Here is a 14,141-nt window from a genome sequence, read left to right as displayed (position 1 = left end):
AAAGTATTTCAGATGGATGTATAGCAGAAAAGCATGATTTACTCCAATTGAAAGGGTCTGATTTTCATTAAAGTCAACACAAACCATCAAGGATTGCACTTCCTGGCTGACTGGAGCACTGCAGAGCTGCATTATATTCAGTGCCACTTGTAGTAGCAAACTACACTGTCAGCCATCTCTTAAATAAAATACTGTAGATTGTACTGTAGCAGAAATCATCCCCTTTCCATCGAAGTGAGTCATATTTTTTGTGTCGCTATACACCCACCTGCAATTTGTTTTTCTGCTTGATGTTGCTGATTGCCATCCCTCTTGTTTTGTGTGTTCAATATTCTCCCTGCCATCAATCTATCATCAGTTTTGTTAGTTCCTAGGAGACTGAAATGGTAGGTTCAATCTGACTTGAGCTTTTTTTACAAGCTCTTTTGGCACCCATTGTGCATTGCAGCATTTTCCCACTTCATGTCATGTCATCCTCTAATTCACTTATTTAAAAGTAAAATTAAAGGTGAATATAGCCACAACCAGTGATTCCAGGGTTCAAGCCAACACAGACCGTTAGAAATTGAAAGCTTCAACAGTTTAATTAAAAACCAAACTTTTCGATTTTACGGCCAAATTTGTGTCAGGTCCGTGCATGTATTTGAAACTGGTGGTGCCCCCTATTGAGTGATTTTAAAATAGTTTTACACACATGGTTCAATGTTGTTATGAAACATATCCTGCTAGTTATGTTATAACTGGACAAACTATTTTTGATGTATAATCTCATTTGTCTTATGCCACGGCCATTGTTTGCCACCTATTGGTTGATTTGAATGAAACTTTCAGGGTGTGTTTCAGGTACTTATGTGGGATACAGGTGGGGAGTTCCGGTCCTCTGAAATGAGGCTAACGCGCAAGTAACTTAAAACTGCATTCTATCAAAAGGCCACCAGGGGGCGACCGTTTTGGTGTCAAAAGGACTCTATACAAGTCAATGGAGAATACACCTTCAACTTCTCACTTGATTTCTAACCTCAGTAAACGTTTTCAAAATGTGTTTATGGTTTCAATCGCTAGTTTAAAGTCTTCTTCAATGCAGTATGATGTTCATTTGTCAAATTTTGCCCTCCCTGATTTTATATTTGACGATAAAGCAGGGTATGCATTAGGGCGTGGCTACGTCGTGATTGACAGGTTGATTGACCAATGTCCTCGAGATCCAGCCCTCGCAACCTATCGCAACCTCCCCGCTCCACCCATTCTCCCGCCCATGGCGCTGCCTAGATCCGAAACTATTGGCTTCCGAGCAGCAGTCCACAAACCAATGGGTGACGTCACAGATGTTATGTCCATTTCTTTTATATTATGGTGGGATATCCCACAAGTTTTGTGAGGATCAGCCAAGCGATTATTGACTTTGGTCTACTTATGTGTTAAACCAAGCCCTTTTAAAGTCCATTGGTCAGTATCTTAAACTGAATTAGATATCAACAAGCGTTATGCAACTTTTGATAAGCTTGGTCCAATAATGATCCAAATTTAATACCATAGAAATCGGACCTATGATTTAGGAAAAATGCGCTTTTCTAAAAAAAATAAAAAATGTGGAAAATCTGTTACTATTATTGTATGAGACCTTTTCTGCACTGAGAAAATGAGAGCCTATCCTTTAATCTGATAAATTAACACACATCATCTGATTTTATCCTGTATAAAACAGACTTGAAAAACAGGTGATGTGATATATTTATAAGAAGCAGTATGATCATCTGCCAACTTTGTAATTGGTGGTTTTTGGTTTGTTTATCATCCGCTGGCAGAGGATCTGAAAATTATTTTAAATGAAAAAAAAAGTTGGTGATGTGCCGGGCTTCCACGGTGAATCAATGCTCTGTTGGTCTGTGTCTGTTTATTTTATGCTTTAAACCTGATCTGTAGAATATTTAAAATTTTGTTTTGCCATCAGATGGGATTCGAGTATGAATGTTAGAGACAGGAAACCTGCTGGTTGAGATTCTGAACTCTCCATCTTCCCTGTTGAGAGGGTATGAGGGAGGAGGCGGGCCCTCTCACCTTAAACACATACCAGTTTCCACCCTGCACTCCCCACATTTTTCTTCAGCAATATTTGCTCAGAGAAAAAGGATGCAATACACATGCAATACAACTCCTGACTAACAACCATTCTGCTCCCCGGTCTTCCTTTGATTTGCTGTGGACATAGACTGACTAAAATGCAGAATTTTGCACTTCTTACTCTAAAATTACAGTCTTTGTTCTACAAGTTATGCTGTAATTCATTGTTGAATTCATTTTTGCTGATGTGTGCAGACTTCAGTAATTGGTTATATTTATTTCTACTGTAAGTCAAAGCTGTATTCAATGATTTATTTTATTTTATTTTTATTGTTTTGGCCAAGAAAAAGTTTCTAGCAAACAGTTGTTTGGTTTCCACTGATTCCTTTCTTTTCCAGCTTGTCATGTCTGGCTGGAAGCATATAGTGGTTATATAATACTGAGACTGGATCATTCAGTAAATTAGATGTTAAACCTAAACGCTAAAAATATTGTTCAGTGGAGCTTTGGTGGTGAAGTAAATGTCAGCTGTGCTACATATGAGAAAAACACTTTGCGGGACAAAATGGTTGATTTAGCTCTACGCCAGGTTCAGACCGGACCCGGAAGCACTGCAAAGCGCAGTGCTCGGACACTCTTGCGCGTGCCACAGCCCTTCAATTCACACCAGAGGCATATTTCTCTGCTCTGGTCGGCAAGTGGCTCTGCTCCTCGGCTCCTCTGTTGTCACACTTGGAGCTGTTTTTTCTCACTGTCTCTGCCATCCCCACCCCTTATAGCCAGCCTTGCGGAGAAAATAGACCAGGCGCCGAAACGACTATGTGAACGACACCATTGGTTAACATGGGAGCCAAAACAAAAATGGCTCCGCTCCTCGGCGCTTCGCAGCTAACCGCGGCACTTCCGCGTTCGGTTTGAACCTGGCCTTACAATCCAAACTGGATCATCCATATGATTCAATTTACAGAGAGTGACATGAAGGCACCCAAATTTGCTCCAATACAGACGGCACTTTATCCTCAAGATACAGGAGATTTGATGTCAATATTTGGTCTTTCAGATGCTGTCTCCGTTTCTGTAATGTTGCCTACAAACAAATGTATCTCACTATGTACAGAAGAATGTAATAGAGAAAGAAACAACCTACAAGAAGGATCATTTCTCATAAAACACATTTTATTGTAGGTATTAACTATTTGTAGGTGTTTTAGGTCCAGATGACATGTTGGTTATCTATAAACAGATACATGCATATGAATGCAAATAAATTAAAAGTACAACAAAAAAGCTGAAAGCTGAATACTAATGTCTTGTCCCATTGCTTACAGACTCTGTATTCATATGCACATATCCTTCATGAGGGAGGCTCCACTTGCTCACTAGACTCCTGTCTGCCCCACACTGAAACCTCCACAGTGTGTGTCGTTAGTTTGAATGACAGGATCTACCCTTGACACCCCAGAGACAGCCGGTCCTCCTCCACCTGTCTGACAGACTTCAGACCCCAGAGACCTTCATCACCTGTCCCTCTACTGCTCTACCTTGCCTCATAAAATAAAATGATCTTCATGAACTCTGCTAACCTTAATCAAATGCTGCCATTGCTGAAACATAACCATGAACTGTGTTTCTGTTAGTGGATATTGTGTTGCAAGACTGATAGAAAAATAACAACTTGTCTCCTACATTCAATATGAACATGTTTGCATGTTAACAACCATTATATTTTCTCTTAACATTTTCTCATTATGTTGACAGAAAACGTAAGTTATTAATACATTTGCTTTTGTAGTTTAGTTGCTGTTATCGGACATAAATTGCATAAAGGTTCAGTGTGTTAGGAACATATAGCAGAACAAACCTGGCAGAAATGAAATATAATATATTTTAATTGGTGTATAATGTCGAGAAAGTAAGACTGTTGAGTTTTCATTACCATAAAATTAGCCCTTTATCGACATAAAGAGCAGGTTCTCCTCGATTGAGCCCACCATGTTGCACTGCCATGTTTTCTACAGTGGCCCAGAATGGACAAACCAAACATTAGCTCTAAAGAGGACTTTCTATGCCACTAAATTCTGAACACTGCACCTCCTAATTTCTCATTTCACATCTGTTTAGTATCAAAAATTAAACTCCTACTTGAAAAATTATACACATTTTATTTTGTATCCTTTTTTCCCATTTATCCATTTATTTCACTATATAATTAAATAGAATCTCACAGTGGAAGTTGCAGTTGCTTTTGTTATTTTTTCAATGTCAAGCATCAACTGTTAATCTGTATGATGTTTCATAGTGCAGTAACTCTACTGCATGATTTCTTTAAGCAGATCAGCAATAACTGACGGCCTTTATTACAGATAGGGTTAGATTACTAGCTTACACTAATACTGTAGACTAGAACATCTTGAATGTAGCATCTGTAATATCACCCACAGGTTTGTGAAGGGACTTATGAAAGCAGTGGATTTTGGATTTAAAGCTCACTACCATTTATGTTGCTGGAGCCAGAAAAATTCAATTTTAAGCCAAAGCAATAAAGCCTAGATGGACTGGCTGTGGAATAAGAACATGGCAAGCCCCCGTAACCGTGGAACATTTTAAAGTTTTTTGTTAAAGGAAGTTTGGGAGTTTGGGGCTTTTTTGTGTCTCTTTTTTGCAGTTTTCATTAGGTAAGATCTTGATGGCCATTTAATCTCGGACTGCTTCACTATTCCATAGTTTCATCATTAAGTGTGTTGGTCCAGGAAACATGGAAGAGCTGTTCCCGAGCATCTTTGTGGGAGATGAACCCTCGTGGATACATTTTCTTTACTCCTTTGCACCCAATGATTGCACATATTCTGACTTGTCCATCAGGCTATTTATACTGGAAGACATCACAACCCTGATAGACCTCAACAACCACCAACTGTGTCACACTTTGCTACTAACAATATCACACCAGTCACACTAAAAACTGTGAAAATGAGAATTGACTTCCTCCTGCTAATCACATCCGACTAATCCATTTATCGCAATCTCGACTCAGTTTTTCAAAATTACACTCATCAACCATCACACTAGGATGTGATAAGAGCCTGTGCCAAATCTAGAAACTTCCATCAAGGATATTCTTCCTGTGACAACTGAAGCACAGTCTCACAACCAATCCTGGTCACATTTTCCGGGTCAGTGACTGAAGACATGGGTGTATTTTTTCCCCATCGTAGTATCTAGTTTACCTCCTTCTCCTCCTGTTCACCGGACAAGCTCCAGAGTGTTGACCTCCCTATTGAGCAGATAATTGGCTGTCAGCTGCCCCCCCATAAAATAGCTGCATGACACCAAGGGTGAAGAAAAAGGACAGGATGATATACAGTCAACCCAGCACTCTCAGGCAGCCATTCATTTTCAAACTTTTCCCTTAGAGATGACGCCAGTGCATTTTGATGAAGACCACTTGTCACCTCAACAGCATCTTCCCAGAGCTGTCACCACACTCAGGAGACTCCTTTACTGCACACAATCTCCACCTCTAGAGACACAACTGGCAACCCTGCCCCGTGGCTGTCTATTACTCAGCAAATAGTGTGAATCACCAGCTCAGCACATTGATAATATTGGGAATATCTTAAAAAACTATCTTGGCTACTCGTCAAAACCACATTTCATTTTGGTATAATGTTCCCAAATTACAAAGCAAATGAACAATTAAAATAAAACAAAAGGTTTTATCCATCTCTACGATTTCCACCTCTACCTCAATACAATAGAGATGAATGAAGTTGTACAGCCACATATTTTTTCAAAACAAAGTCCCTATTAAGAACGCATTACAATAATTAAATTTTGATTTGTCTGAGACACAAGTTGACAACTGTGATAGACCAGTAACATCTAATCAGATTCTCACAATGTGACTCCTGCAATGACCCTCATCTTCAAGCAAACCAATGTAGCTCATTTCTATGTCACTTATAAAAGTGAATAAAAGCATGTCTTACTCTCATTACAGGTTCCTTATATAGAAATCCTATTAACATGTTCATGTTAATCAAACTCCTTTACACTTTACAGTCCTTGCTTTAGAATTCATAGATTAGGTTTAAAATGTGATGATGATGAAATAAGTAATAAGTCCCTATTTTTCTGGTTCTAGTGGTCAACTTTCTTTTTGGGTGGGTGTATATGTGTTTGCATGCAAAGGAAGGACTGTTAGGAATTTGACCGATGTGCTACTGGTCACTGCCATAACCCAGCCAAACTGTGCACTGTGCTGCCTAAAGGCACATGATAAATTCATGCTCATTTCATATTTTTAGAGCAGTATATAGTCTGCCCACAACTCTCTATATACTGCTCAGTATGTCAGGTCACCTTATGTGTCACTATGCAGCATTAACTTGTCAGTGTGTCTCTACACAGTTGTGCACAGGCAACAGTAAACTTTGAGACTGTATAAACATTGGAGCTTCTTGGTTGATTCTTGTACAGAAACTTGACCTTATGAGCAATAAAAAAAAAACAATATTTTAGTGTCTCTATTCAGATACAACTGAAATGAAAATCTATGTAACTGAGTCCCAACAACAAAGTTGGTTTCCTGTTGTGTTTGGCAACTCTTAACATTTCCCCTTACAATAGGTCAGTTATGTTAACTTCTAAAACTAAAGCTGTGTTCCACTGAAGGGGCTGATTATATTCACAGTGTACATTTCTAGATATAATGCATCATAATGAATCAACAAGGCCTTTTGGTTTTGAAAGGATGCTCCTGAAAATGGCTCAAAAGTGCAGACCTTGTATCCTTTGTAGTCCTCACCATCCCATCATTATTTCTTCTTTTGTTTGTTTGTGTGTGTGTGTGTGTTTGTGTTTAAAATGTATTTGTTCAGGGAAGTTTGACACAAGGCAGCTTATATACTGTAGAGCACATTTTATTAACAAAAAAAAAACAAAAACTCAGTGTGTTTTACATTTGAATAGAGACATAAAACATCAAACGCACAGTGGTACAGTAATAATAATAGTAATGATAAATACATACCCACAATACCTGCATGCACGTTCACACATATAGTACACACTCTAACACTGTTCAAAGGCCTCTGAAAACAGGAATGTTTTGAGCTATCTTCAAATGTAGATACAGTTTTTATAAACCACAGCTCATCAGGCAGAGCGTTTCTAAAGAAAGGTCCACAGCAACTAAATTCACCTTTGCTAAATTCCGATCATATTCTCAGAACAACCAGAAAGCCACTCTAAAGACCTGAGAGGCCTGAGTGGAGAACAGTTATTGAGTAGGTCAGAGATATTCTGGTGACCTGAACCGTGTAGTGCCTTAAAAATCAGTCAGAGGATTTTAATGTGAATTCTCAGTTGAATAGGAAGCCAAATAAATGATTTGAGTATTGGAGTGGTTGTTTTCTTATACTGGCAATAACTCTGAAGGCTGAATTCTGTGTGATTGATTGTTTTGATAATCCAGTGAGAGCACTGCAGTAATCTAATTTGTTCAGAATGAAGGCACAGATCACTTTCTCAGAATCAGTTTGTGATGTGAATCCTTTTACTTTTGATATGTTTCTCAGATGGTAGGATGATAATCTTGTAATAATTCATATGTGATTTTCACCACTGTTTTGCCACTGTTTTTTAGAATTTCAGTTTTATTCTTGTTTAGTTAATGCATTTTAGGATGAGGTCAATTGGGCTAAGCATCTCTTTTGCAGAAATGCCCCGATCACAGTCACACATTCACAGCTGGCTGACCAGTGCATCCACTGCGGGCCACTAAGCAGCTCCACTGGAGCAGTTAGAGTCAAGGGTCCTTGCCACCTCAATGGTGGTAATGAGGGAGGGACAAGTTTTGCTTTTCCACTGCTCCATTGTCATTATTTTATTGTTGAGGCGATCCTGAACAATATTTGTTGTTCAAATAAAGTTTGGACACTTTGTTACATTCACATCTTCTTTTCAAGCATATTTCTGTTCAGAAAATACTGGCCTACGCAGTAGTGCAGTTTTGCTATCACATAAAATCTAAACACATTCTAATCAGAGAGGACTCTCCTTCTGCCACTGCAAGCCAAAATTGTCTGTGCTCTTTGATATGCAAACATGATTTTTTTTTCCTGAAAGCTGTGGATGCTTACATTAGAGGTCTGTTAGATCCATGCAGTTGCCATTGGCAAAAAGGCTTTGTGAAATGCTTATTTTGAAAGGCTCAGCCATTTAAAAAATCTTCTAAAATGTTCATAAGACTCATTGTTTATATTTAGCACAGAGGCACCAAAACAGATTTGTCATTTTCAGTGTCTGTCAGGCGTGATTCGGTACAAACAGACAGCCTGCCAATGGATCATTCCCCTTCATTAAAATTGCTGTAATATAGGGATACAATAGCTACCACTAAATGCTTCATAAGATAAACACTTGCTGTGAAGTGGAGTTAATGCCTTTGATGATTATTTCCCAAGTCAAATCAGGATAACTGTGTTTCTGCTCATTCAGTGATTTCCAGGCCTCTCAAAGCCCTGAGGAGGCTTCCATCAGTGGAAGAGGCAAAGCTGGAGTGTTCTCGTTCTCGTTTTACTCCTCATTCAATGCAAATGATTCTTCTCCAGCTGACAAGTATCAGTGCCTCTGTCTCCTGCCGCATGATGGAGGTGAACTGTCAGGTCAGTTCCCAGCGTAGGCACAGAGTGATGTATTCATTTAATTTTAGAGTGATGACATGCTGAATAAAGACAGCCGTACTGGTCAGCCATACCTGTTCTGACTCCACCTCTTTCTCCCTCAGGATCTGACGCACAAACATAAGTAGGAAGCCACTACTCAATGTATGCAAATGCAAAGTGATGTTTTAGAAAAGCACTTCTCTGCAATGCTTGTTAATTTACTGTGTGATAATTGTTTTAGCATTAACACAGCTTGCTGTGTGGGGGGCTGATGGGCCATCATTAGCTTTGTGGAAAGCTTTGAGCTTTTTGAGCCGAACCCTGCAAACTGATCAAGGCCTCCTCCTCCTTTTCGTTTTGTCTTCTCTCTTTTCTTGTTTTTTTTCTGGTAACAATTCATGTATTCAACTTCATTCTGTGTATGTAGGAATTTGGCAGGATGACTAATGCTGTTTTATTGTAATCCACCAACAACAATTCAGGCATTCAGATAACATTCAGTCACTCAGCAATAACATGCATAGAAACCCTCAGAAAATAAAGCAAATTTAATATAAAGTAAAATGCATTCCTTCACATGTCACATTTTAAAATGCTTGAATCATAATTATGCAAGAAATATTACACATCTTAAGGGGACCAAACAGCTATTCATAATATACACAAGCAGGGGTGGTTCTAGGATCAGACCTTTAGGGGGCTCAGCTGCTAAGGGGAATTTGACATACAATGCCCTGCAAGTGTTAAAAAATACAGCAGTATACAGTATTTATTTTACGGAGGTGCTGAATTTAAATTTACAGGTGCTTGAGCACCCCTAAAAAGGGTCTGAAATCACTTCTGTACACAAGAATGTAGGTCTTAAAATATAATTGTGTTTTGTTTTGTTTTTTTTACAACCTGGCTTTCATTTTGGTAGATTTCAACCATTTCATTTTGGCAGTCATTTCTAACGGCAGTAATAATCATACTCTATGTCAGTCAGCAGTCAGACTATTTGTCAGGTTGAAAACAAATCTCTAGTATTGACAAATTCTATTTTTTTAGAAAAGGATCTTCATGGTTCTGGCTTGACTTACCATGGTAACTACAGTTGTGCACACAGATTTCCTGTGCAATAAGGGGTCATATTTGACATTTCAAAATCATGACATTTGAAATCTGAGTTATCCTGTAACAAAGACTCCATCAAAAATCCTTCAGAAAATATACAAAAACATCCTCTCATATTCCGAGACTGTTGTGCTTACATCATGTCTCTGAGCTCCAGATGAAGGACATCCACTCTGCCTGGTCAGTGTGAAGATAAGTGTGTTTGGCATTTTTGTTTGTGTTGAGTTCTGATGAGTTCATCTCAGTTTCATTCATTTTCCAAACAGGAAGATGGATAAATCTGCTACCGCACAGCCTCGATTGATATTCTGTGGAGCGGGTCCACTCTCCCTTGCCATAAATATGCATGAGAGCTGTTCAGCTTTGGTATTGAATGGGCCTGATCCCTGTGTGTATGTGTGTGAGTGTGTGTGCCTGAGTATATTGGATTAAGCTAGGTTCTGGCAAGTTCTGGTTTCTGTATTCGAGAGCTGTGCTTCACTTACAGTATTGTGTGTGTGTGGGGACGGAGGTTCCAGCGTTGGGGTCATTTGCAGCCGCAGGGAAGCTAAAATGTCATGACTGGTGGCCTGCGGCTCTCGGACTGCTGCTGACTGGTTCTTAATTTAGCGTGGCTGATGAGGGTGGAGAGGTAAAGCGCACATGTTGCTGAGAGGAGCTGCTTGTTGAGCACCTACTGTCACACCACAGAGTAAGAATAATGGGTGAAACTCAGTCTTTTAACACAAAGTTTATACTGAGCCATCACCTCAGTAGAGCTGTTTGTTACTGCATAATCTCACTGTACACATTTTTTATTGTTTGACAATTTGATAACAAACTCCTAGTGGTTAGGATGCTGCTGGCCTTTTTGATAAATATCGGATCAACAAATCATTGAAGTCGACCACTAAGTTTGTGGTTTCTTTGGGAACACAGCAATGAGTGATCGTTTTTGGGAGACCACATGACATTTGATTTCATAACTCAGTTTTATTATCTGACTGCATTTTTCTTTCCAATAGAATTGAAACCTGAAGATGAGGTTAGTCTGTTCAAAATCTTGATTGATCACATTTGTTGTGAATCAATATCAATATTCACCCCAGAGGGTAATTCTCCCAAAGTGTTGTCTTGCAAACCAAACCAAAATTTGCCTTTGACTCACACTCTGGATGTTGAATAGGTATCTGGAAAACAAACCTTGTGAATTCTAATGACTTTGTGACCTCCTGATCATTTTACTAGTGTAACCAAGCCAGAATATCCACTTTCACACAATACATTTCATGTTTTAAAAGGCTCAGATTCACATTCATTTACTCATCCCATTTATGCCCCTCAGAGAATGAATTTCCACACCAGAGTTTTACTTGCATACCACCCTCGGGTCAAAATGTCAACTTCGTGTGCAAAATATCGTATAATCCAACGGGTATTGTACACTGACATGAAATTTTCTCAATCATGCTCAGTCCTCGGGGCCCAGCTATTTTGCACCAACCTCGGAGGACATTTATCCACATTACTAGTAAATCTGTAAGAATAGCAAATGTTTCAATTTGTTTTTTGGCCTGCCAGCAGTTAAAGGGGCCCTATGATGAAAAACATGCCTTTTCAGTTGCTTGTGCGTTTGTATTTGGGTCCCTGACTGTGAAATAAGACCACCCAGTGAGTTTAATGTGGGCTGATTTTCTCTGTACACATGTGATGCAACAAGCCATTTAAATTTTGATGCCCCCCTCATATGTTTTGGGACAATATTGCAGTCATTTTAGAGATGTGCTTGTGTTGTAAATTAATAATCCAGGCACCTAATTTCAGCTGCTCTAAAACAATACCATTATGTAGTTTGGCCTACAGCAGAATTAATGTTTAATGCAAGGAGATTTTTATTTTCACATCAGTTAATCCTAAAATTGCTTTGCTTGATTGATTTTCTTCTTTTAGTTTATAAAATGTCAGAAAACAGTGGGAAACATCCATCACTAAGTTCCCAGCATCTCAGATGACATCTTCAGATTGCTTATTTTGTCCAACCAACAGTCCAAAACCAAAAGATATAAAGATAGAATTGATATCAAACTCAGTTGATTGATTTTTGTTATTCAAATTGTGGCCTCCTGTTGGTCAAGTAATTGTTTCAGCCCTTGTTAAATGTTTTTATATCTAAAAATGTATCAGAACATATTTCACTGCTGTGCTTGCACAAGATCTTGTACCCATAATGTTGAGTGTTTTATATATTTCTTTACCCTTGTAATGGAGACCAGGGGTTCCATTACTTAAATGATTGATTGAATGGTGTATTTGTGTTGATGCAAACAGTTCATTGGAATAAGAGGCACACACATGTTAAGGATAAGGTTTATTGAAGTAACATGTCCTTGCCATGTGGAGTTCCAGAGGGGAGGGGAGGGTCTGGGAAACACAGGAGGACTGGCCATCCTGCCTGTGTAGAAATGAAAACCCTAGTGTTACTCCAGTGGTAGTCACTGTGCAAGGCAGGATATTTTGGGTGTATATTGAGTTGTTCATCTGTGTGTATCATAGGGGGGGGGGGGGGGGGGGTACAGACAGGGGAAATGTTCATGTAGATGGTTATGCATGTGGATGTGATTGAGTCAGGATAGGAGTTTGTATGTATGTAAACATTTATTCTATTATGCTATTGAGATTGGTGTTGGTTTTATGTAAATATGTATTAGATAACATGATTGTGGTCTTACCTACACTCGGTGGGCTGGTCTGGTTAATTTCCTGCAGTGGGAGGGTATATAAGGAAGCCAGGGGGGTTTTAATGTAAGTTCAGTTCAGTTCAGTGTTGGTGTCATGAAGCATGTTGGGTGAACAATACATACCACCTTGGTGACAATTTTACTTCCATCTCATGCCTCCTTCCTAAAAACTTAAAATCACCACTGGTCAACCTTACAACCCTCAATAGAGACCATGTCTAGGAAAAAGTGTCTCTGACCTTTGCCTCCTCTCCTCTCCTCTCCTGTAGTTACTTTGAGCTGGAGAGCAGTGGGGTGAGAGAGGAGATCCGCTACCACTACCGCTTCAAAGGAAAACCGAGGTCCGAGTCCTTCCCCTACCGCCTCGCCGACGGCCAGTGGCACAAAATCGCCCTCACCATCAGCGCTTCCCACCTTCTGCTGCATGTGGACTGTAACAGGTAACACACACACACACACACACACACACACACACACACACACACACACACACACACACACACACAAGCGCGTACTCACACGAGGAACACCTTGATACCTCTGTGACAAGTGGCTGCGCTGATTTATTTTTACTGTGTTCCTTTGAAGTGACACATCTAATGAGCTGTTGGTATTTATCATGTCTCAGTGTGCATGACAGGCTGTTAACGGTGCTGACAACCAAACATCCAAGGACAAATGAACAAACACACACACACAGCAGTATACGAGAGAGGCTGTATCTTCATATAACCTAGAAGCAGTGTGTTCAGCTCACACATTCCATAATGAAGTGGAAGGTAACAATGATATAATCGGTGCATCGATTGGGCAGTGAAGGCCCTTTTCCTAAAGGAGCACTCAGTCAGGGCTGATCTATAAACATGCACTTCAGCTGTGACAGTCTGTCTCAGTCCTCACACTCCCTCCTGAGAGTCAAGATGGCATCACTTGTCTTTTTTTTAATGCAGTTGCTCAAAAGACACGCGGTGAACAAGCAGTGTAAATTTGAGTAGAGGTAAATGCTCTGTCACCTCTCGTGGATGAAAAGCTGTATGATGCACAGGAGGGTTACGTTGTAGTATTGATTCTTCCCCGACGCCTATTGCTCCCATCAGGCCAGTGGTTTGTCAATTAATTATCGCTGCAGTGGCTCTCTGTCAGATGCGACTAGTGAAGATAAAAGGCAGATTCTGAGTGTTATTAGAGAGAAAAGATAAGAACATAATTGGATAAAACTTAAATCAAAACTTTTAGCTTACTTATAGTTCTTCGTATGAGTTAATTAAGTGATCAGATTGACAATGTGTTAGTTTGGTGCTTTCTACCAACTGATGCTGGCTGTAAGTTGTATGAATTTAAAGAGTGATCCTAAGCTTAACTCTTTAGTTCATTTAGTATTCAGTCTGCTGGCACAAACTCAGTTTTTAAATTTTACATTTTTTACAGCTCTGCCGTGCTGTTTTAATATTCTCTTTTGTCTCTTTTATCTACTTTTATCATCTTTTTTATCTCTTATGTATAACTTTCTTAACGTCTATATTATTGGTTTTTCATTCATTCCATGCGTTGTTCCTATATGAACCTGAATCTAGTTATTACC

General features: G+C 39.4%; 1 protein-coding gene across 1 annotated transcript in view; it reads left to right on the top strand.

The window, feature by feature from the left end:
• LOC128355606 (protein kinase C-binding protein NELL1-like) overlaps window positions 1-14,141 on the top strand; it is a 272,377-nt gene that overhangs the window by 44,071 nt on the left and 214,165 nt on the right. Inside the window, exon 4 of the mRNA XM_053315919.1 lies at window positions 12,829-12,999. Within this exon, the coding sequence (XP_053171894.1) occupies window positions 12,829-12,999 (171 nt within the window). The remainder of the gene's footprint in view (window positions 1-12,828; window positions 13,000-14,141) is intronic.

Source organism: Scomber japonicus, chromosome 1 (assembly GCF_027409825.1).
Source record: "Scomber japonicus isolate fScoJap1 chromosome 1, fScoJap1.pri, whole genome shotgun sequence".
In the NCBI taxonomy this organism is placed as follows: domain Eukaryota; kingdom Metazoa; phylum Chordata; class Actinopteri; order Scombriformes; family Scombridae; genus Scomber; species Scomber japonicus.
Note: the sequence above shows the minus strand (reverse complement) of the source record. Positions and strands in the feature narration are given on the sequence as shown.